Source organism: Xyrauchen texanus, chromosome 37 (assembly GCF_025860055.1).
Source record: "Xyrauchen texanus isolate HMW12.3.18 chromosome 37, RBS_HiC_50CHRs, whole genome shotgun sequence".
Taxonomy (NCBI): Eukaryota; Metazoa; Chordata; class Actinopteri; order Cypriniformes; family Catostomidae; genus Xyrauchen; species Xyrauchen texanus.
In genome coordinates, this window is record NC_068312.1 from 20,818,630 (window position 1) to 20,845,076 (window position 26,447).

At 37.2% G+C, this 26,447-nt stretch overlaps 1 protein-coding gene across 2 annotated transcripts in view; it reads right to left on the reverse strand.

Moving 5' to 3' along the window:
* The window catches only part of LOC127630454 (glutamate receptor ionotropic, delta-2-like), a 560,225-nt gene that overhangs the window by 490,452 nt on the left and 43,326 nt on the right, over window positions 1-26,447 (reverse strand). For both annotated transcript variants that reach the window (XM_052107985.1, XM_052107986.1), the window contains exon 2: window positions 6,813-6,968. In XM_052107985.1, the coding sequence (XP_051963945.1) occupies window positions 6,813-6,968 (156 nt within the window). The remainder of the gene's footprint in view (window positions 1-6,812; window positions 6,969-26,447) is intronic.

Consider the following 26,447-nt stretch of genomic DNA (forward strand, 5'->3'; position numbering starts at 1 on the left):
AATAATAATTTTTCCAATTATACCTAAAAAAACAATTATCTTTCGTAACATTGGTGCTTGAGATCATCAAGTGCTTGACTCTTCTCACCATAATCAGTTCCCTCATTTGAGCCAAATTCAGACTCACAGCTCAAGCAGGCGGCTCTCTGCAGGAGTAGGAAGCTGCTTGCCCCTCCTGTATTGTCCAATAGAGACGTTCTGCCAGCTGCTCTTTTCCCATTTTCAAAAACCACAAAGAAATAACCATCCATCATTCATGAGAAACTTTGAAAGTGCCAGTTTCCCCATTGAAGAAGTGCCAAACTGACATATTTGGAAAGCCGAGTTCCTCCAACATGCCACCAAAACACAGCGGCAGGGTTTTACCGAGCTGTCAGTTGTAGAATGCCATCATCCCATCGCTTTATTACAAATGTCAGCCTTTCCATTGCTGGAACCCCCCCGCCCCAGGAAGAGTGGTTGGGGGCATTCAGAGGGTGAAGAACATACAAGTCAATATAAGTATGAGGATGTGCATATAGAACTGGATGAGTAGAGCAGTAAATAAAAGGTGTGGCCACCTTCATCCTTCATATAAATCAGCGATATAGTAAAAGTATATTTATTGTTTCTGCCAACACAAGCGATACACTGCTGTACGTCACAAACAATCATTGTATTGTTTAGGGAGATTGTCCCTTTGATACATTTAATTAAATTATTTTTGGATAAAAGCCTCTGCTACATTTATTTTATTTTCAGTTGTTTGGTATGCAAAAGTAAATAGGGACTTCTGTTTACTCTGTTTAGAGGAACCTGCCAAAGCCTGACATTATCCCTTGTAGTTTAAGATATTAGTTGTCTTGCAACACTATATACTTTTTTAAAAGTCACTGGAAATAGCCTAAGGCAATGCTTAAGCGATACAGTATAAATCCCATAAATGTTATTGACTTGATATTTTGTGGGTAAAGGCAAAACAAATAAAAAATAAAAACTGTTGCTAAATTCCAACAAGTTTACAGTGGTTTCTATCGCCAGAGGATGACAAGCCATAAAGTGAGCTTACCATGCAATCCATCATAAATAATGAATAGATCCATTCAAGAGATATTTGTGGTCAAATCCATGAAATAAATAATTGAAAAGCTGGTCTTCAAAATGTGAAGCAGCTAAATTTAACAATCCAAAGCAAACAAAAACAATGATTATGAACAGAGCAACCTGAATCATTAACAACAACTTTATCTACCTCTGAAATATTCAGAGTTTTATCACAAAGTACCAAAGAACCAGACTGCATTTTAGCTTTAATGTCATGATGCCTAGAAGCATCAATAAACGTTTATGTAAAAAACCTTATATGGTATGTGCACCTTCTGACACTTTGTAATGTTTCTATGGAAGGTATTTTTCAGAAACAATGTTTTTTGAATCATTCTTTGAATCTCTTTAAGTAACACAACTCAGCACTAGCACATACAGCACAAAACCATTTCTAATGGTGTCTGAGTGGGTTTTGCTATCTTTGTGAGGCCTTCCCACAGTCCCTACGATTCATGGAACACTAATCTGGGTAGGGCTGCACCAGCTGTGCATAAGGTCTCATGTAAGTTTGGAAGTAAAGTTCACCATAAGGGCTTAGTAACGACTAGTTAGTTTGTAACTAAGTCAGTGCTTAATTTGGTTGCACCAACTGTTCTTAAGGCAAGACTTAGCTAGTAGGTGGCAAGCTCTCAATAAAGTAATGTGTAGTCGCATAATATGACCTTTACCTGTATTGATCCAATAAACAGCCTTCAAATTTGTACACAGAAGTGTTAAAAAGCAGTGAACTTCAATTTGATCTAGTTACGGTTGATGTTCAAACCTTGTTTGCTCTTGTAACAACCAGCTGTAATACATAATATCCCCATTAAAATACGATAAGTAATAAAAGTAGATTTGATCAATAGTATATTTGCCCAGTATAATCAACAATATACAGGAAATGTATCTAAAATTAATAAGGGGTGACATATAAATACTAATTTATACATTTTCATTTCCTGTATATATATATTTTGATTGTGTTGAAACTTGACACATGGCGACGCACTCTGAAAACTGCACCGTTAGATCAGTTTCATGCTGAAGAGCTGCTTAAAAGAAAGTTTTTTTTCCTTTCTTAAATGTAAACAAGTGTAAATGTCAACATCATACTGTATGTCAAAAGGATTGAAGCCTGTCACGCAAAAAAAAAGGGGCTCAATAATGTCACAAAATATCAGTCCGCTTTGTTATTCTAACCGTTACGCCTGGTCAGAGGTTTATACATAGGGTTCCGTTCTACCTAAGTTTAATAGTGCAACGCTCTAATATTTAGTGGTGCATAATTGTGACTTAGTGCTCATTTACGCCACAACTAGGCTAAGTTGTAAGTAACGTATAGCTGGTGCAACCGGCCCGTCAATCCTGGGGACGTGTCCCTCTCAACGTTATGGCAGTTATGGCCTTGGTGTTTCTACTTCAATGAACAGCAACACAGTATGTCCACAATACATACAGTAGTAGAACTAGGGTTTATGGTGCTAGGCCATCAGTAAATAAATAAAGCAAATCTATATTGCATCGGACACATGGCTGTTTTCTCAGAATCTAAATGTATGTGAAGGGCTTGTCAATTCAACAGCCATCCTTCGGTGTATCTGACCTTTCATGAAGACACTCTCCCCGGTGAGCCCGATGATGCTTCCTTGAAAAGGATGGAAAAAATACATCTATGATGTGAGTTCAAAGGGAGTCTGTCAGTCCTGGTTTGCAGATCAGACAAGCCGATGATGGGTAAGAAACTCACAGCACCCAGAATGCTAGCAGAACAAAGGACGGCACATGCACACACCAATCTGTCCAGGAAGAGATTCTGTGAGAAATGAACACTGATTCTAGATAAAAATAAATAAAATAAAATAAAAATGTTTCTGGCACACTTTCATGACTCTCTTTTACCACTAAGGGCAGAATGAAACCTGAAAGGCCAGTCCTGAGAATTGGAAGACAGAAATGATTCACTCAGCACAGCCTCGTAACAAACAAATGTAGAGACATGAGACGTAATTGGATTGAGCTGATGGGAATTGTCTGTGTCTAAAAGAATGCATTTTGATATTCAAATCACTGGCTTTAAAATTGTTTTTCACCATAAACAAGTCAATAATATGCACATGCCTTTAAAGAAAACATTAAACAAGAACAAGTAGACTCCACAGGGTTCCATGTAAAACTTGCAACAATCCATAGCAGGCTAATCTCTGTTTATGTAAAGTCTGGGGATTCTTCCTCATTTACATTTAATAAACAGAAGCTCTATATGACACCGATGCACTGTGAGCTAAGCCACACAACAAGTCTACATTTGTCAACTCTTCCCTCCTTTGAAAAAACAAAACAAAAAACTCCAGGTTTGCTAGTCTTAAATGGTTTAAACTGGTCTGGCCAACTGGTTTTCAGTTGGTTTAGTGCAAGCCTGACTGGCTCACAAGTGCTAAACTAGCATCTAAAAAACCCTAAAACCAACAAGCTTGGAGTTAGAAAAGTTAGTATTAGATTCTAGCTTGTTGAAAAGTTTCTATGAAGAACAGATTTTACATGAGAGACAAGCTTTGAATGCTTTTTATAGAGGAAAAATACACTAATCACATAGCAAGCTGATTTTGAGGAGATAAACAGATGTTTAAACAAATGAGGTAGACATAACAAGGTCCAGAATCATACATCCATAAGAAGCAGAATCGTTAGCGCTCATGCTGAACCACAACACATGTGCACCTGTAATTAGGCTCTGTCACTGAGGATCTTCAAACAAACAGAAGAAAGGATGAAGGGGAAAAGCAAACAAACACAGCCAAGGAGTTTTATAAAGTGAGAGAAGACATCTCAAGAGCAGAGAGTGTATCTCCATTAGATAACAGGGTTCAACCAAAACATGCTTCACACTCCCCTTCACCGTTAAAACTCCATGCACGCAGCTAAAATGAAATTCACCACATTCAGATGCGAAGGAGAACAAAAAGCTGAGCTGGCCGACATAACAGTATCAGAGACTATTAAATTAAATGGGAGTCCGAAAAATGTCAGCCATGTTTACATTACCATATCTTAACAGAGTTTACAGGGGATGTTACCTAATATGTTTGAGTCAAGATGCATCTCATGTAATGTGATGCTACATCTGTGTAGATATATTTGTATGCAAACCTAAAATATTGAAGCTTATAAAAACTATGATATTTTTTTAACACTTAGGATACTTAACCCTTCTTTGCCTAATAGTAAATTAGAAGGCAGAACTATCCCTAGAAAATATGGTAGGTAACATGGGCTACTCATCACCTCTCTGAGTGGTGAATATGCTACGTTTTTCAGTGAAAATAATCTGCATCTTATTCACCTTCACTTATCACCTATTTATACTGTGCAAGATAAATAGTAAACATGATATTATAATGACAAAAAGTTGTTTGCAAAATTAAATCATTGTCTGTAATATTGTCTTTGTACTAAAGCCAAAAGAAATGGCTAACATTTTATTTGGAAAATATTAACTTTTTATTAAGTTGACAGAATATCTTTTTATTGGAGTTATTATTATAGATATATAAAACCTGAAGGGAAACATTTTCAATTCAATATAATTTTTATTGTGCTTTTCCAAGAGGAACAATGAGAAACTTTTTACAAGAAAATATTGTCTTACAACAGCAAGCTAAAGGTGAGAGAGGCAAGGAAAAACTCCCTGGAAAGATCCAACACAAATACAAACTTTTTATGAACATACAGTATGTGCACTGCAAAGACGGAGAGATGGCACGTACGATATACTTTGATACTTTTACAAATTAAGGCTCTCAGCCTGATCTCATTATTATACATAGCTATTTTTATGTTAATATTTGTAACATTAAACATTTGTTTAATGCCAGGATAGACTAAAATATAAAATATATCCATTTTGAAAGCATCTAAAACGTCAACATTTTTACATATTTACTGCTTTAGAAACGTAAAATACTTACGAATCTATCACAAATATATTTTAATACAGTAATCCATTCTAAATATATTTAATTGTAATCCATTCTAAATATATTTAGAAGTATATACAGTATAAATAATTCCTTAAAAAATATTTGGACATTTTTACTCTTTTAAAGATACAGTATTTTAGATCCAGCTCCTAAACATAACCATATTTTTTAGCTGCCTGTAATTCTCTCTCTCTCTCTCGAACCGTCATCACCGGCTGCTAATCCCACCCTACCCCTAAAAACCTAACCCCAACCATCACAGACATAAAACCTGTGTTGTAATGCTTCTTGAGGCGGCAATTTTTGAATTCTGAAAATAAAACCAATGCGGGTTGACAGTTATGGCAGGTGAACGGCGGACTCCGAGTCAAGATTTAATTCTAATGAATAAAACAGGCACCTAAATTGTTTGTACTTACCCTTCAAGTTAAAAAAAAATCTGGAATTTCAAGCTAAATTGTAATATAAATAAAGGCCTTATAGGCACAAAAAAGTTATTTACATCCCATGAATATTTTTAACAGCGAGTAAACAAATGCAGGCTATTCATGTCTTTTGTCTAATACAAACATTATTCGACTCTGGGGAGGTAGTGGCTCAGAGGAGAATGGTTTCTAAATTATTGAACATCATGAACAATGTCTCCCACCCACTCCAAGTCTTGTTTGCTGAAATGAGGTATGCGTTCAGTAAGAGGGTGATCCATCCACGGTGTAACAGAGGGTGCCACTGAAGGTCATTCCTGCCTACTGACATAAGACTCTACAATTTGTCTGCTATGTGCATGAGAAGTGAAACATTGACTTGTTTTGACTCGTCTGCCTTCAATGGTTTTTCTCAACAAATGCTTTACTTTGCTCTGTTTACAACCTTTAGTACACTCCAGTTCACATGTATTTAAATGTGTGTTTTTTGTTTAATGTACAATTTCCCTCATGTGATCTATCTATCTATCTATCTATCTATCTATCTATCTATCTATCTATCTATCTATCTATCTATCTATCTATCTATCTATCTATCTATCTATCTATCTATCTGTCTATCTGTCTATCTATCTATCTATCGATCTATCTATCTATCTATCTGTCATCTATCTGTATGTCTGTCTGTCTGTCTGTCATCTATCTGTCTGTCTGTCTGTCTGTCTGTCTGCCTGTCTGTCTGTCAGTATACTACCTTTAGTATACTACTCAATGTGTATTAAATGTCTCATATACGACATGCAGATCGCATATGAGGTCATTTACTTATGGTGAACTGATTTTCAATTCTAATAACTCTTGTTTAACTGGTGTTCAGCTTGTTTTGATTTTGCAACAGTCTGTTTTCTGATATTATTTGCCAACTTTTGTTTTTCATTAAATTAGTCAGAATATTTATTCAGAAAATCCCTTTGCCATCTGCAAACACTCCTTTCCAGCCAGTCTCAGTGATATCAGCTATGCAAGTATGTCTGTGTGTCTGTCTGAATCTTTAAAAACACAAAGAATGTTTTGTCTGTCTTGTTCTATTCTAATTAGTGTAAACTGATTTGATGAGGCACTTATCACATATCCAACATTTATAAACCAAACAGTCTGTTGAGATGTTTTGAGAGTGCACTGAGAGAAAAAATAAATGAGAGCGATCACAGCTAATGAACAAGTCACAATTCACTGCATTGTGATTGCTTCTCTTATGAGACTTTTAGAGGGCATGAGTGTGGAAAAGTGCAGGCCACTGTGAAGTCAGATCATTGAAATATTCAGTAATCAGATGACATACCTTCCTGCACTGCCTGGAAAGGGTTGTTCCCATCTATAAACTCCACGGATACTGTGATCTTCTCAGTCTCCAGGATCTCGTTGTTAAGATTGAGATCTGCCACCGCCAGACGAAAAACCTCATCGTCCTTTTTGGCAGACTCATCGAAAATGGCCCCTAAAAAAGATGATTAAGATTCGTCATTGTGCTATAGTACTGCACAGTACTACCGTGGTACTCAAGCTTCAAAACACAGAAGGCACTACAATGTTTCTCAAATGGAAGTATGAGAATGCATCGTCTTTATTCAGATTTCTGTGAAACTGAAAGGGTTGCAGCATGAAAGTAAATAAATTTAGACAGTAATTCAGAACAATACTATTTTTGTGTAATAATATTACCATAGTTAATAAAATAACCATGTATCCATAAATATTCCTATACATGAAAGCAATATCTAGCCAACATAACTGATATGGTAGCACATTCTAGAAATCAATGTATTTTCTTTGAAGAAAGAATAGACACAAATTTATGGACATGCAAATATAAAAGTTAGGAAACACTTTTTACCCCAACACAAACAAAATGACTATATACAACATAAAATTAGATTCAGACAGCAGTACTGTGCCAAACACTAATGCTTTATTTTTATTACTCTGTCTGGCTTTATCAGCACATTACTTAGAATATAATAAATCAAATCTACACCATGCATAATACACCAGCTTTTAAGCAAAGAGGGTTTTGCATGTAGACAGGCAACTATTTAAAGTTAATATACAATTATTAGATATATAAATGCACATAAACACAATATTCTCTACATACAATATGTGCATGTCAGGTTTCTATAAGTGCAGGCAGAGTGCAAATGTTTCCGTGACCAATTTAATTTACACTTGTTGGACACTACAGATTTGCTGTTGCAGACACTATTTCAGAGCCTAGAATTGGATCTTGTATATCTATGTAAAAGGAAATTGAATCTTGTAGAACTGTATGCATGAAAGTAACATCACAAAATTGTCAACTCCTAGTGGTCCCTAAGAAGTAGGCTGAAGCCAAGTATTTTCACAGTTTGTGTCTTTCATATGGATGAATCCTATACATTAGCGGCAACAGGAGACAGTATATCATATTAAATATCGTGGACAGTAGTGAACAGGACAAGTCAAGACACTACCTGCAAGGCTGTATGAAAACTGTCAGGCTTTTAACAAGAAAAATCTCAGAAAACACACACATACACACACTTTGTCTCCAATCATCTGCAAAACATCATAATGGGTCTGTTATCTGAGTTGCCATAGAAACAAAACTCAAGGTAGAAACTTCTGTAAAGCTGCATATCTCATCCATAGCAGAGGGGAATGCAGCAGAGGGTGTATTATTCTCTATGGCCTCTCTCCTCTGGTTTGTTTTGCCACCTTTAAAATAGTAAAATATCCATAATTCAGAGTTCAAGAAGAATAATAATCTGTTCAAACTTTTCAACTTGCATGTCATTAATGAGCACCTTGCCACCTTGCTTCATAATAAATTGGGGGGAAATAAGACAGGTAATAACCAATAATCGTGAAGTGTCATGGGAGTCATGCACCCATTTTTGTCAAGCACAATGTCAAAGAAAAAAGTAATGCTAAATAGTTAGTAGTAATTCAGTGGCCATTACTACAAGAAACAACATTTGGTCTAGAGGTAGAGTTTTTTATTAGCAATCAAGGTGGCCTAAATGTGTTCCCTTTTAACCAGTTAAAATTGCGACTGCACTTTACAGCCAGTGATCATTATACATTTTCATTGTACTGGAAATATCAGCTTTAAGATTTTGATAATCCACAAGGAAAAAGTCATACGAGAATGAAGGTGGTTAGACGATGACAGAAATATCAGTATAAAGCAAAAGATCTGCAGAAGGTGTGACTCGATTGGACTAATGGAAAGGTGAATTTCTGCCACAGCTATTTCAACAAACACTTTTTTGTACCTGCAATAATCATGCAACATAATTGTGTACAGAATATGCATTCAATATGCATTTGGCATATGCCCAATCAGTTTGAATGATCATGGCTCCTCTGAGGTTCGGGATGGAAGTAAAAAAAGGTACACAGATGTTTTGTGCTTGTTCAAAATGCAGCACAGAACATATTCCATAATAAGATGCTCAAGAGCCTGTGGCATGTCCTCATGAGAAACACTGCCCAGATTAATATCCTTCAGCCACTCTCAAGAGGAAAAAAGCAACACGAATCAAATTCTTCCCTGTCTTAATCAGTCCCACTCACTATCTCATGGGGGCTTCTCTTCTTTGGATGAGTGAGAGAGTGCAAGTGAGCACGTGTGTGCGACTATGAGAGGGCAGTTGCGAGTACTGATTTACAAGCTGCTGTACAGCAGCTCTGAACAGGCTGAGTGGCTACAGCTCTTGGGCAATTGAGTTGTGAGTAAAAAAGGCAACTTCATCAAATAAATCAAAGAGGAAAGAAATAGCACTGAATCTGACTCAAGCAGACACACCAAGGGCAACTGGATTAATGCAGCCATATTGTTCTGTTATTATAACATAATTTCATACAACAACATCTGGACCCAATATAGCCAAGTACCAAGGGTGTGTCCAGAAAGGTCACCCTTAAAATTTGATTAGCCCTCACAGTCAGAGACAGGGCCATCAATCAAATTTCATATAACCTGCTTTGTTTATATCAGAGCAGAAAACAGTGGAAAAGTCAGAAATGCATGTGCCTAGAATACAAGGGGGACGCATTGGACATGTCCCAAGAACAAATGTGTACATGTAAAGCAAATGTGTACATGTGTAAATACAAATGTTAAAATTCAGTGGTTAATCTTTTAAGAGAGGATAGCTGCTCAACCACTCATGAGATGTAGCGTCATTTCCATGGCGACCACATTGCTCACCCAAGCTGGATCTCAGCCAACGGTATATGTTCACAAACTCAACATGGCAAAATCCTCTCCACTCAGGATTTTACTAAAACATCAAGCCATGTAAGTTGTTAAGTGGCATCTGTTTATGTATTTGATGATGATCTATGATATTATTATGGTATTATAGCTCACATCTAAAAGTGAAAAAAGCTTATGTGGCCAAATGGAGAGATTTTGTGTAAATTGACGTCATGTATTGGATGTGGCCCCTTTGGGAACCATAATTTGGAGTTTGTGTTGGAGTTGTGGGAACGTGCGTTGTGCAGGGGTGCTCCCTGTTTGTTCGTCGGTTGACAGTTCTTGAGTGGATATCAAATCATGCACAAGATGCTTGTTAATTTACATTGGGTGTTTTTCAGAGGAGATGTGTGTTGAAGTTGAGTGCTTGTTGTGGATCATTTCGGGGGGATGCGTGTGTGGAGTTTGACAAAGTTTTGTGCACATGCGAGGACACTGGGTGTGTAGGATGATTTATGGCCCAGAGTGTTTTCTGGTTTGGTGGATGGGTGTAGTGCGTGTTATAAGTGTAATGAAAATTCTAGTGTTTTGGACTGTTGTGCATGTCTTTGGGCCTGGTTGGGAATGCATGGAATGCTTTGAGTGATTTGGGCATGTGTAAAATTCCACTCAGAATTTTCATTAGCCAAAATCCCCCAACTTGAAAAAAATGATAAAGGTAAATGGAGCCTGTAACAGCATGCATTTGTTTGGACATTTTATTTAAACAAGAGTAATGAGTTCAGCAGGACACAGGCCTAATATTTGAAGTAACCTATAAAATATCCATAGGCAAATGCCATTTAGAACAGGAGTAGGATAGAGCAGGAGGAAAATTTGTCAATTAATTTTCCATAGTTCGTGGAAGTTTCAATCCCTTCTATTTGTACTATGAAAGTTTACCATTGCCCTACTATTGTTTAACAGTGGCATTTGTAATGACAAGGCCATTAGATAAGACCATAGGTGGCTTCACATTACTGTGGTTAGGTTAATGTTGATAGTCTTTTCTAAAAAAGTGTTTATTATAAAAAAGAGAATAGCCTAAACACCTTTAGAAACCTTTAACTACATCTTTCAAAGTTGAAGCCTAATAAAAATAAAGTCTAATAGATGTTTGATGCAATAGCAGTTGTCACTTGTTTGAATCAAACAGCCACTTAACACACCCACGACAGTTTTAGGACGTTTTAGCACAATGTGTGGACTTTTTAGATGGTTCCTTACCTGCTTTAGGCAACAATTACAATGAACATCAAGGTTAACCATTAAACATTACATTTCCTTCGGCAGCAGCTCTGAGTAGCCCGACATTCACAAAATTTTCAATGCTGGAAAAACACTGAAAAAACATCACCTGACAAAGTGTCTAGTAAGAGTGACAGATTTACCCACCATGGATGATTTTTACTTGCATTTGGCGAGTTGGCTGTCTAATTTCAAACCGTGATTATAATACATTAGTACTGATTCATTGCTATCAGAGTTTGACTGAAAAGTCGGTCAATTTAAAATTAGCCATATAATTTGAATGTATAATTTCTTGGATTGAGATATAAAATCTGAATTTATCAAGCCAAAGAGTGAGTGTTGTTCTCTAGCTATTTGCTGTCAAATTGTGGCCCACAAAGTCAAAATGCAGTAACTATACCACAAATGAAACTGAGTAAAATGGCTTCCTGTCTGTCACAGGATCACTGTAAAAATTGGTAACCTGCAAGTTACTTTAAGTGGCTCTTTCTACTTGATCTAAACCCCAAATTATAGTCTTTTTTGGTAAAATTTGATAAGTAACATTTTTGACTTCATACCAATTACCAGTAATTTAGATGTTAGGACATTTTTAATCTAAAGAGTCTAAGACTGAAAAGAAAAAGACCTAGTTTGTGTAATGACTCAGTTTGGGCAAAATGTGTTGTTACTGTGTTTATGATATGTACTGCATATGTAAATTGTTTGTCAGGTAGCTTGTGTTAGGTAATGTGGTAACATCTAAATTATATGCTTTTTTAAATTAAAAAGAAAAACATAATTTAATATGTCTGAATCAACCTGAATACATTTAGTTATAGCCTACTAACAAAAGTTTTCTTTCTTTTTTTTTTAGATAGAAGCAGAAATACATCCTTAATTAAAATACCAATTTTAAAGTGTAGGCTACATGAAATCTAAAGTTTTCTGGTAAAATAAATGAGTAAATTCTGAAAAAAAATGTATATCTTACATACTGCTGAAATGGTTTCTCATCAAGTAATATTGAAAAAAAAAAGTGGGCTCAACTCAAATGAACTTTGGCCACCCAAAGTATACTTTTTGACATAGCATCCAAATAATTTTTCCCTGTCCTCTTGGTGCAATCATGCAATGATTTGTACATTTTCGTTTATTGTAGCTAATGATTGATTATTATTAGGCAATTACACAATGTTAATGTTACTGCTCCCTTTCTGGGGAATATTTGTGACTGTTGTTGTTGCTATTGTTATTCTCATCATCATCAGGAGCAGCAGCAAAAGCGTCATGTCCATTAAAACTGAGGGGGCACGTTCGAAAAATTTTAAATGTCAAAGTTATTCTTTTCCATAAAATGGTGATCACTGGCTGTCATTTTCAATTGCAATTATGCATGATATATTAAAAAACCTATATATATTAGGTCAGGATTTGAACTCAGGTTCCTTTGCTCACTAATAAAAAATGTACTGCTATACTAACACATCTTTCATATATACTGTATTAAAAATAATTTTTTTATGGATTTATTTGACCAGTGACTGTCACTTGTGCCACCCTTAATACCCTTATTTATTGAAAAAGTGGGTATTTATTGACTCACCTTTATCTTTCTTTTATTACTAATGTCTAACTAAGGGCCCAGCACAATCGCAATGCAACTGAATTCTTCCATTTTGTCAATGAGAATCAGTTATATCATTTACAAGGATTAGGAACATGGAACAATGCCACAATAATTCAATGTCACACTGATGACAAAAACGTATTGATCTTCTCAAACAATGTCAAATTCATTGGAGGAAGAGCTTGGATAATTGGCCTTAAGCGGGTTAAACAGTGTGTTCTCACTGAATGAACGGTCTCGGCCTAAATAAAACAATAGACAACGTTTTCCCTCCATCATGCCAGTCAGAGCAGCTAGAGGCTCTATATTGGAACACACTGTCAGGCCTGTCACTATTAGTCAGTTTGAGAGGACCACAGCTGGGTGAAAAGTCTCTGTAGTTCATCCTGTCATACAACCATAATAAGTGGTATTGGCAGTGTAATGAAACTCAGACACATTGCCTTTGCAAGCAAATTGCTATTTGGAGACTCTCTAGTGAATTGTAGTGCACCTATTGCAGTGGAGAATACATCATTAATGTATGTATATGTACATGTGTGTATATGGGAGTTTGAATTTGACAACACAAGTAGTCAGTGTTAGGGCTGATCACTTGTGTTGTCTTGGTTAACACCCAAAATTTAAGTTTACACCTGGTTTTAATACCTACATTTGTTATGATCTCTGGTTGGCCTCATTACCAATTGAAGTTAATACTTTGCATGCTTATGTAAAATAACAATAAGCATTCCACTCGAAAAGTCAAATTTGCAATGAGAATAATATTTGGAAGTTCATTTGAAAGCAACAGTTTGCCGATTTTACTGTATGTACTTTTTGAAAACTTTTTTGGACTTTATCAGCAACGCAGCGATACGCTGACGAAGTGATGTAGGTGATCATTATATCGGAGACCCTTCCCTCGAAATCTGATCATAAGTGGTAACGAGACACATTTCAGATGCATATCTGTCTTATATACCAACATGTGTAAAATAGGTCCTCTATTGCACAATTCAAAATGACTTAACACCCTTAAGGGCATAATGGTAATACTGAACAAACACACACACAGTTCCAAAGGTCAGATGGGCCAGCTGAACAATCAGACAAAAAGAGGGCTTTTAGTGTACAGAACAGCAGTCAGGAAGATAAAGTAAAAAAGCATAGACCTTGTTCACAGTAGTGCCATCTTTGACTTGAATGAAAACAAGGCTGTGAGGGTTAGACTTTTCATCTCTTCAATGGCACACACAGAACAAAGCTGTATATATCTCCTTTATAAAAAAAATATCCCATCTGATTTTTCACAACTCATGTCTGGAAAGATATTTTGTCAGTGGAACAATCCATAAACAATTTCAATTACTGTACAACGCATTGAAAATACTGCACTTCTATCCCTCACATCCTCGTCATCACTGTCGTCAAAAATTAAAGATGGCACTGCTGTGTATAAGGGCTCCAACCCTGATCTACCCATGTGGCCCTTGGTGATGATGAAGGCAACATGGTTGTTGGTGTGGCCTGATGATGATGTATTAGTTTGCGATTGTAAGAAGGCATCAGAGTCTTAGGCACAGATTTACGGACACAGGGGCGCATCTCTAAAAAGGACGGCCAGTGTGTGGTGACACCTCTGAGACAAGGGGGATTAATGAGCTTTGCAGACCACTGAGAACAGTAATGGCCTGATATAATATGTGATATAAAAAGGCAACATGGAGCATTGTTTATCAAACTGGCAGAGACCTGCAATGCACTGTCAGCCATTAATAACTCTCAATTTTTGCCTAGCAGCCGTGCAGCCCTCACATTGTCTGCCAGCATGCAAAACAAATGGTGCTGTTCTGGCTATTGTTGGAGGATGTATGGTGGTCTCCCCTCAAGCCTGTGCCTTCATTTATTGGTCCATGGGTGAAATTTAATTAAACTGTCAAGAACGACTGGCAACCTGCTGTGGTTATATGCAGAAATTTAAAGCCCATCATAACCATATTAAAACAGCGATGGCACCCCTGCTGAAAAAAACAGCATAGATATGCTGTGTTTTCGACACATGGGATGCCAGTGTCACATCCAGCCTGCTTAACTAGCTTAACCAAAGACACCGTTTACACAGGGTATTATCATAACCTCAAGCATTTCAGACAGAGAAGGATGCCCTCTTACCTGTCAATCAACAGCTGTGCAAAAACAGGTTTAAACTTTTCTGGCTTTGAATGGCTTTAAAAGACAACAAACTTCAGATCAATAAAAAATTAGTCACATACAAGACTTGATAGAATTTCATAAGAATGCCTGTTATTAACATGAAATGACACAGATCATGTAAAACAAGCATACCTCCACATCAGTAAAACAAGCATACCTCCACATCAGTGCAGGTTCTTGAGTGAAATAAAAGAGAATTGTTCTTAAAACATTGAATTTGTGGTTATATAATTCAAGTAATTTGATTGAAATGATCTGTCGATTTGTGCTACTTTTCTTTATAAACATGCTGAAAATAAATCGCTTATATAGTCACAAAGTCAGAAATACCATCAAAATTGGATCAAATGTGGCCACAGGGGATGCATTTGAGACACACTTCTGATTGGATCACTTAAGATAGGTACCAGTGAGTACCAGCTGTAAACAGGGCAAGAGAGACCATCTTTGGGTGGCATCCCACTAGCAGTCTCAAAACAACTGAAGTTTGGTAGGGGATGAAACACTTAACAACTGTTTTTGAAATCTGGCCTTCTGTAAGAGGTCTGTCACACTTGATTGGAAGATGGGTGTCAGACTAAACAACTCCCACTGACATTGCCCTCCCATTGTCTTTTAACATATTACAATGCCTCATTCTGGCAGCAAATCAACTGTGAAGCTTGCCAAAATAAGAACATAAGTATCACAATAACATTTGTAATAGACTGTATAAGATAACAACCATAATAGACTAAATTAGAATGCATTTTGTAGAGTAACATTACGCTCACTCCCACATGCTGAGAGACGTGGTGATGCACAACTGCCCTGTGTCCCAATATGCATACTTTCCTACCATAGAGTATGACAAAAGCATTGTCAACAGATTAGTATGTCAGAATTCTCAGTATTCATAAAGCAGTAGGCGAAAAATATCCGGATGACATATTACATTTGCCAAGATTCTGAAGTGAGCATCTATTGGACAGTACACAGTCCCATAATCCCACCAGAGCTGAGAAGACATCATATTTAAAATATTTAATTTTAAAACATGGTGTAGAACCACAAGATGTTTAACAAAACCACAGTATAATTTCCGAAGCTGTTGCTACTATGTTATATTTCTGGGTCACGGAACAATGCCAACTTTGCCCATGTATGTTCAGCAATATATTCATACTACTCACATGCATACTAAACAAACTTCCTTTATTAATGGCCAATAAGTATATTCTTCATCAAATGCAGTACATACTTACATAGTTTGCAAATTCTGATGCAGCTAAACTCTTTATTCTTGAAAGACTATTTAAATGAAGTTGGCAACTGAAAGCTTCACCAGCTAAGTTTTGCTAGTGAACAACAAAACAAGCTCCAGACCAGCACTAACCAGTATACAACAGCATGAAGAAGCTCTGAAAAGAAAAGGAAATGTTGATCTAAGCTAGTCTTTTTTGCAGGGACATCCTTTAACACATGAAAACAATGTCTAAATAAGGGAGTAGAATCTCCCATTCTTGAGCAGATTCATTAACTACCTTTGGTGCAACAGAGGTCACTGTGGGTTAATTGACTGTAACTTATTACAAACAGGACTAGTCATTGTTCATTTGTATTCGTTACAATAGAGCGGTTATGTATTCTGCTTCATGTCAGGACCCATTCTCGTTCAGGTGAGAGCAGAACAGCCATATTAAGACTTTGGCGATCGGCAGCGTGACATGACCTGTGTGTACAATGAGACACCTGCTGTGCATTATCCCCTTTGAGAATGATTTTACGACAATTTCTTCATCGAAAGCAGCCATATGCCTCCCTCCACAATATATCCAGCTCCCAAGCACTTTCATTACTACAATGTAAATTAATTTCCCTTCATCATTAATGCATTAAGCTGCTATCCTCCCCTGCCCCTCAAAAGCAATTTCCATCCTGCATTGCTGTCCTTCACCTTTTCCTTTTGAACACATCTTTGCTTCTGACATTTAATCAAACCTGGCTTAAATGGGGCTGCTGAGTCCTTAGACAGATGGGCACGTGAAGGCGTGACTCCTGTTAGAGAAATACCCTTTGACATCATTAAGATTGTGACAGTCCAACAATGAGTTACACTGTCCAGCAGACGGAGAGACATAGAAGCAATGAGAGGAGATGCCTGGGAAAGTGGGGCAGGCGAAGAGTTATTTTCACCTACCCACACAGCTAGAGGCTCCAGCAACATCCCCACTGTCTGTGTTTGTTGGAATGAGAGAAGCAGGTCTCAGAAGGATCCTTTCAAAACAGCAACTTACTCTCCGTAAGTGTCAGATTTACACTTATAATCGAAGATGGTCTTTGAAAGTAGGTTTGCTTTTAAACTATGGTGACAAGTAATGATGTCTTAAAGTCAGAGATAGACATTCCTGACTTAGCAAAAATCTGGGTAACAGTGAGACACTTACCATGACAGTGAATGTGACCAATCTGTAGTCTTTCAAATACTCAAAGCTTCAAAAGTATAGCCAACACATAAGCAATATGTGTGTTGACATGATTTGTGTGTGTGTTGATGATGAAGTGTGATAAAAATCTAAAATTATATGCAATTTTACAATTTGTTACCATGACGATGAAACAAAGTAATTCCTTAAAACAACTGTAAAAATTATAAATCTTACAGTCTAAATACAGTCCCCCCCACACACACAAAAAACTACTGCGTTAATAATCAAAATGATTCCACAAATGCTGTTGAGTGAGCTTAACTTGTCTTGAACCTATAATATTCCTTTAACTTTAGCTGTTTATTCACTAAAATCTATAAAGTGCATGTTGGAAAAAAATTATAGAATGTTTCTATTAATGGTGCATCCTTACCCCTAGACAGGATTTAATAAAGTATTTAATTACTTTAAGTATTTCAAGTAATTATGTTATGACCCCATCTAGAGTGAGGTCGCAACATTAAAGTCTGAGAGAAAATGTACAAGAACCACAGGTTAGTAGACTGCCTTGACTCTGTTCTCTGTAAACCAAGACACTTCTCTCAGTTATTTTCAAATGGATTTGCTAAGTACAAGCCATTACTGAGGAATCGCATTTACTGTAGCTTGTTGTGACATTTTCAAATAGCTAGCCACACTTTCTGAAAGTTAGGCAGATGATAAACAAAGATTTAAGTAGGTGTCCGTATTCAGTTAGGCATCTTTTAAATGTTCGTAAGGCTGTTGTGAATAAGGTAGCATTACAGACTGGCACTATTCTCTTATTTATTATGCAAATCCATCTAGTCTGAGAGGTAAATGTTCTGGAAGTGTTCGCCTGCTTGACACTGATGTAATTTTGTGAAAAATTCTGCATGAGAAGTCACAGCCTCGGCCTACTCACTCTGGGGTGTCAGGGAATGAAAGAGGAAAAGAGAGAGACAGAGAAAGATGGGATGGATTAATTTAAAAGCAGGTTGGTCAGCTCCTGACAAGCTTGGCTGAAGATATGCAAGATCTAACACAATGTGCCCAGGCCCATAATCCATCACCACAGAGCACATCAACCATGAGCAGAAATGAGGCAAAAAATGGGATCAGACTTAAAAAGAACCACTGACAGCATCCGCCGCTCAAGAGAGCTTCTCTCTCCCCTGGCCTCGTACATCAGCTCAAGGGCCAGTTTACCTTCCTTATCTAGTACCAAAGGTTTCATTTATGGCATGGAAGCTTTTCAATGAAGCAAACTTTTCAGGAGCCGTTTGACCTTCTCCTGTTGACCTGGATTATGTGTGTTACAAAGCAAGGTGCTTCTTCTAAACGTGTTCGTGCTTGTCTGCTGCTTCATTTAAAACACAGGGAGTCAGCACAAACATAACAAACCCGCGTCTGTTGTTTTATTCATCACTGCAGCAGAAGTGGGTGGCCTGGAGGACAAGAAAATAGGGGAGTAAAGGAGATGAAAAAAGCAAGTGCTCCTAGCCAACAGACTGTGTGCAGCCCCAACATTTCCATTTGCCTACAGGCTAACAGCTTTGCATCTACGCATGCAATATTCTGAACACCAAATCCATTAGAATATAGGTCATATTTATAGAGGACAAAGAAGTGGAATGTGTGTAATACAAATTTTAAAGATGAAAATGACTCAGTGTGCCTTTGACTAATGATTGCAAGACGTAGAGTGTTAAGGCCTGTTCACGACAAGTCGGTTTTTTTCTGTATGAATGTTCGTTCCGAACAAGCTTTTGTAACCGACAAATCATCCATCAACAATTCAAAAACAATTTTATGGAGAGTGTTCCAATTTGTGTTACTGCGATGAAAACTGACTGACTGTTGAGATAAGAGCATTTGTCAGTCGCTGCAGCTGCTCAATCCAGCATGTTGGTGGCGCTAATCAACTGGCAAACACCAGCATACGTGCAGCTGATACACACCCATGAAAATTATATAATTAAAAATAAATAGTTGCAGTTCATCAACCCTTTGTACAAACATAAACCCGCTCTGTTTTTGAAAGTCTGCTTATGTTTTTTTTGTCTTAATGTACTGTGGCAGGGCGGAGGGCGGGGCCGGGTCGGGTCGTGATCCTACACACCCGGTCCCGTATTAGGCTAATTAAGCCTCAGAGAGGGATAAAGGTCGACTGCAGAGGATCGTGCGGGAGAGAGAGATCGTTTACGGACATGTACATCAAGTGTGTGTCTTCTGTTTAAGTTTTATATTAAACTATTATTTATATTGTCAAGGCGGTTCTCGCCTCCTCCTTTACATTGAATACTTTACATGTACATTATTTAATATGTATTATAATATTATGGCTGTTATATTCACATGGCATTAAAAATAGCAGAGAGGTTCAGCTATTTGTTTGCACTGAGCTCATAGAAAATCCTCATAAATACTCTTTACATGCTTTACTTTACTGTAGACAAACGAATTGCAGAACCATACTGCTATTTGTATTGCAAGGATTTTAATAAATGCAGAGAGCCAAGGTATTATTTTATATTCTTTTATTATCAGGCTATGCAACATATTTTATAATTTACCTGTTATTCTTGATGTATATTATTCCACATGTATTTATATCAATGTCCCTTGTGTTATATCATCTAGGCATTTATCCAGGCATTATAAAAATTGAAATTTGCTTCAGGTGTCTTTTTGTAATTTACTCGTGGAAAAATACAATAAATATCCAGCTGCACAATTTACTCACCTAACTCGCATACAAAACACAGATTATATACTCCTCAAAATGCATCAACACCACGGAAATAACATAATGAAACAATTATACCAAATTAGGTAATTAAATGCTTTAACGGTGATCACTATATTAATCTCTTAACAGTTGAAGGTGCGGACAGGAGACTGGTATAACAACAGTACCGCAACAGCGCTGCCTACTGTACAGGAGTGAAATAGTTCTTAGTTTCATTTTTTACGGACTCGGTGTGAATAGACATTCACTCAGAGGTTCTTCTTGCAAAATCGTCACGGATTTGGTGTGAACAGGCCTTTATAGTCTACAAGAAATCATAATGGGGGTTTTAGAGCTTATACTACTGTATCTATGTGCTAGCATACTCCTAAGGCCAGAGATTTACTTCATGCAAAGACGTGTTTGAAGATGTAAGTGCTTGGCCAACATATTGCCAATGCATGTTCCAGTTTAAGATGCTTAACGCACGTTCTTGTGTTAGTGTGCTTGTAACAATCCTCGATAAATTCTGTGCTATTAAACTGGATGTGCAATGAAGTTAAGTTGCTATAAATGTATTGTCTCTAACTTACTTGTTCAACAAGATTCTCTTCAAATTGTTGCTCCGCTATGTTTTTGGCTTATAAGAGAAAACTCACAGTAAAGGCAGACAGTACATACTAATGTCTGCTATAGCGGCCCTTATCTTAATGTTGAGAATGCAATGCGTACTTGCGTTGTGTTATGAATTGCGGTCAGACATATTTTGGAATGCAAGAACGCACAGAATCAAGCTTGTGTAGCAAGAAGAATCTGTGCTTACGTATTTGTGTTGAGTATTTTTCGGCCTTAAAAGTAGACCAAATACTTTTCTTTTTGCAGATATATGCATCTACAATCTACGGTCTTTCTTTTCAGAAGAAAAAAATACAAAATATGTATTTTTCATTTTGCAATCAAGGGCATATGCTGTCACGATTTAGAACTTTGGCTTAATTATCAAACAGATAATTAATTGTCTGTTGTAGGGCTGTGAGTAACCACACTGCCATGAGGACCTACTAAGTAGTGGGAATTGGGCATTACAAACTGGGAGAAAAGGGGATTATAAAAAATGTATGAAAGAAAAAGAAAAGAAAAGAAAATGAAAATGAAAAGCAAAACGAAAAAGAAAAGCCATTGACAAATGGATGAGGAAAAGCAAATGGCAAATGACTTAAGAAAAGCAATTGCAAAATACCTTTTTAAAATGCAATATAAAGGGTGCTTTAAAAGTGCATTTAAAAGAATCATTAATGTACTAATTTATTATTACATTTAATGACAGTTTAAAGATTAACTAAATATGATTTATTAATGCACAATTTTATTGTTAAATATAATGAAATGTTTATACATGAATTAAATTAACACATTTAAATGTGTCTTTTTATTTGTCCATTTATCCATTTATTTGTTTATTCAAGTTTTTATTTCCAAATTAATTGATTGATAATTTATTCTTTCATTCTTTTTTTAATTGGCACTCCTGGGCCTCAGCTGGTATGATTTGACAAATGGTAAAAGAAATAGGAAAACAATAAAAAAAAAATTAGCTGGCAAATGGATGAAGAAAAGAAATTGTTTTATTGCTAAATATAAGTACATTTTTAACATGAACTATATTTATTTGTATATTTTTTTATTGTTTATGTATTAACATTTTTATTTTAAAATTAATATTTGATTATTTATTTCTTCATTCTTTTGTAAATGGCACTTCTGGGCTTCCATATATTTGTCATGAAGCAAAACCTTTGAGATTTTGTTTCATCATTTTATCACTCCACAGAGCAAGTGTCCGTCTCATCCTCTTTGTCACTGCGTGTCAATAACACCCGTGTATGAACCAGGAATATGAGATGGTTATTTAATAATCGCGACAGGCATATAAACCTTTTTGTCTAAAAAAAGAATCACTAGAACGACAAGTTATGATCTTGGTTCTCTGTTTGATGTTTACAAAATGAGAGACCTCTGCTTGAATCAACAAAACACCTAAGCAAAATTAATAAATAAATAGTAAAATATTTCTCCCCATTTCAGATTGCATTTTTTCACAAGCAATCCTCATCTCAGCTAAATTATAACGTAAATTATGTAAAGGGGGTTGGGAGGCGGCAGGTGGATCAACATCTTCAGAGATACACAACAGATGCTTGACAAGCACTTTGTTCCAGCTGTTTGGCCTAACCCAGTGAATTTAGGTAAAATCAAAAATCAATTGTTGTCAATTCTCTAAACTCTATATGTTAACAATTTGCCAATGATACATGTAATGCCCAATGGCATTTTGATACTAACATTGACAAAGCATGCAAAGCATGAAATTTGTATTTCCTTGGGGTACAGATTTTTTTTAGACAAACACTTTAACAAAAATTAATTACATACCTTATTAGCAAGAGTCAAACATAGTGATGGTGAAAATCAAACATTTAATTAAGCAATCAAACAGACATGCAGTATTTTTGCTCAGCCTATAGCATTTTGGTCTGCACACTCTTCAAAAGTCCTTTACCACATCGGTTTAAAGATCCATTTACATACTTTTCTTTTATCCAAGAGAGATTGGAAGCTCGCCACACTGCAGACAAAAATACAATTCCAAACGCAGAAGCAAAATGCAAGTCTTATTGAATATATACCATCCCGTTCACAATCCCAACATTCAGGTGAGGTTGCTTTTACAGGCAGCCAAGAGCTGAAAAAAATTATGAAAGGGAGAAAGTGCTTAGCATAACAAAAGTCAAGCATTTACATAAGCACGCAGTGTATCTGTACAGGACTATTTCTGTGTAAACAAGGAACAAAAACTTCTTTGTGATGAGAGATGACATTGTCGGCTTGAAGAAAAAAGATGAATCCCTGCTGATGCAACCTTATTTTTGAGAGAGCCATGCTGAAAGTATAGTTCTTAAGCTGATATGATGAGATCAAAGAGTTGTCCAAAAGTTTGCAAAAAACACCAAAGTTTTTGATCATGATAATATTTGCTTCTGCATAAGCATGCCGTCACACCTTAGTATATACTGTAAAGCGAAAAGTATTGCAGAATGGGAATTGTGAAGTGAATACGTATGGTTTTGTAAGCTTGTTACTTGTATGTATGCCTTACTTAAGCAACATCACACATGCAAACATTTTGCAGTACTGAATATCAGCCTGGCTGTGATTTGGCCATAAGCTTAAGGCCACAAGCCTTACATGTATAATCAAGAAGTTGAAATTGAGTAACTAATGATTTATACACAGTATGGCCAGTTGTTTTGTCTATTTTGTGCCACTTAGTTTCAAATGAAGCCAAAGCATTATCATACTAGAGATGGCTTGTCTGAAATGCAACAAATACGGGTATGCAAAGTGATACAGTGATGTCATAGAAACTATCAACACTCTGAAATTTGTCCAAACATATTAGAGGACAAAAACTAAATTTGCTGAATTATTTATATACATTTATAGTGCTTTTTCATTTTCATTGATTTTTGAGGAAAATCGGGATATATTGATTTAAATACAGTTTCTGCTGTCTATTGGTTGCAGAAAGCATTATCAAACATTTAAAAAATAAATTTAGCCTTTCCAAATTTTACCTTCTATTTAATCATTTAAACAAAATGTACATAAAACTCTTTTCAAATTGCAATTGTGATGAGGAAAATTAAATACATGAATACAAATGAGCATTTAAATTGGAATGTGGAAATGTGTAAGGCATTCATCAGAGTTCAACAGCCACATCAGAAAATGTTTCACATTAACAACATAACTAAAAAGATAACCCACAATAACAAATGAGTGTCAAGCTCTACTTGAGTCTTGAGTCCATATTGTACATTGTTCAATCCAGCGACAGGTTTTCCCTCCTGCTACTAACTATACGATTGGGTGGGGCGTATGACAACAGATAATGCTGAGAAAATCTCCTGTGTATGCATTTGTTGCCCTCCGAGCACAATTTGTGCAAACGTATGCATGCTGGTTTTCCCTTTGAAGAAGAATATGTAATCCTTGAATGATTAAAATACCGTCGAGAGCTTCAATAACAAAGACGTTAATGGGGGGAGAGGCTTGAGCACTGATGTATCCATACAGTGTGTTGTACTATAGTATGGTTCCCTTTCTTAGGAACTTGATCTCCTTTGGGACACGCCCTGAATGTCGTATGGTCTGAAGCCCTTGTACAATCATGCCAATTTATTGGCTGTTGGTGCTAAAGTGACACCCCTAGGGAGCTAAATGATGAATCACATCATTTTACACAGCTTAATTTCAGAGCAATTTTAATGTGTTTTTTCCAAACATTTCAAGGGTCCAACGGGAACAGTGGCACTGGGGCTCGCAATTTCTCACCACAAGGCATTTTCCCCACTTGTTCCAGTTACACAGCCTTCTGTTTGGAGCTCCATGTGTGGGGGCAATTTGAGTTTTTCGGCTTTGTGTCTGAGAAGACCGGAGTGAGAATGGACATCAGATTCTTCCTCATGTTTGTCGCCCTCTCCTTTATTGAAAGCGTGACTCTGTCAGACATACTCTGAGGCCTAGCTCGGAGGTCATTTTCTGACGAACAAGTGCATGAAAGAGTTACCATGTGCTTCTTGAGCAGTCGCTATTAAAAATGCTGTATGAGAGAATTCGTAAGAAGGTAAGGAAACAAATTGGCCCCTTTGTCCCTATTGTCATTTTCTGTGTCGTTCTGGGAGAATGCACATGAATATGTCAATGGTGGAGTTGTGTAATGATGGATGAGCCTCTATTCAGTGAATGAAATTGGATCATATAAATGTTCGATCAGTATCGGGAGGAGTTTGCCGTTGTATGCGCCTCGAATGTCCGACAACCAGAAAATGGCTGTTTTCCCCCTCAGTTTGCTGGAGAGGGAACATTAAAAAGAAAAAAACCCTTCCCCAATTCAGCCTCTGTCTCCATGACCAATGGTCTCGAGACATGCATAACAGAATTAGATGTTCATCAAGCACAAGTGTACACAATACACAGTGAACATAAGAACCACACAAATGCTGGGACTGTCCATGTTCGCACATTCTTTCCTGTTCTATGCTAGGGAAGATGGTCTAGCTAAATACAGTACATCCGGAAAGTATTCACAGCGCTTAACTTTTTCCACATTCTGTTATGTTACAGCCTTATTCAAAAATTTATTAAATTCATTATTTTCCTCAAAATTCTACAAACATCACCCCATAATGACAACATGAAAGAAGTTTTTTGAAATCTTTGCAAATTTAAAAAAAATTATAAAAAATAAAAAATCACATGCACATAAGTATTCACAGCCTTTGCTCAATACTTTGTTGAAGCACCGTTGGCACCAATTACAGCCTCAAGTCTTTTTGTGTATGATGCTACAAGCATGGCACACCTATTTTTGGGCAGTTTCTCATATTCTTCTTTGCAGGACCTCTCAAGCTCCATCAGGTAGGATGGGGAGCGTCGGTGCACAGCCATTTTCAGATCTCTCCAGAGATGTTCAATCGGGTTAAAGTCTGGGCTCTTGCTGGGCCACTCAAGGACATTCACAGAGTTGTCCCGTAGCCACTCCTTTGTTAGCTTGGTTGTGTGCATATGGTTGTTGTGCTGTAGGAAGAGGAACCTTTGCCCCAGTCTGAGGTCCAGAGCGCTCTGGAGCAGGTTTTCATCAAGGATGTGTCTGTACATTGCTGCATTCGTTTTTCCTTCAATCCTGACTAGTCTCCAGTTCATGATGCCACCACCATGCTTCACTTTAGGTATGGCATTGGCCAGGTGATGAGTGGTGCCTGGTTTCCTCCAGACATGACGCTTGCCATTCAGGCCAAAGAGTCCAATATTTGTTTCATCAGACCAGAGAATTTTGTTCTCTCCAGGTGGGCTGTCATGTGCCTTTTACTGAGGAGTGGCTTCCGTCTGGCCACTCTACCATACAGGCCTGATTGGTGGAGTGCTGCAGTGATGGTTGTTCTTCTGGAAAGTTCTCCTCTCTCCACAGAGAAACGAGTCTCTTCAAAGTGACACGTGGTTGATATCGAACTCTGTTACCATGGAAACGGAGCCGCCTTTTGATGTCGAGAGTTGTGCTGGGACAGGTGTGTCACCACAAAGTTATAACGACAGACGCCTCCTCCGCGGTTTGGGGCCAGCGGCAATATTGGCACATAAACTGTCTGGAGATGTTCACTGTGTTGTTAACATTAAACATTATCTTCCCGAAGATTCAGGGCAGCCATGTCCTCATCTGATCAGACAACAGGATGGTGGTGTCCTACAGCAATCTCCAGGGAGGAGTGCATTCTCATGCCATGCTGAGACTGGCACATCACATTCTTCTAAGGGCACAGGACACGAGCCATCCATGTCCAAGGCCGGTTGAATTTGGGGGTGGATCTACTGTCCAGACAGTGCTCGATGCCCAGAGAGTGGACATAACATCCTCAGATTCTGAA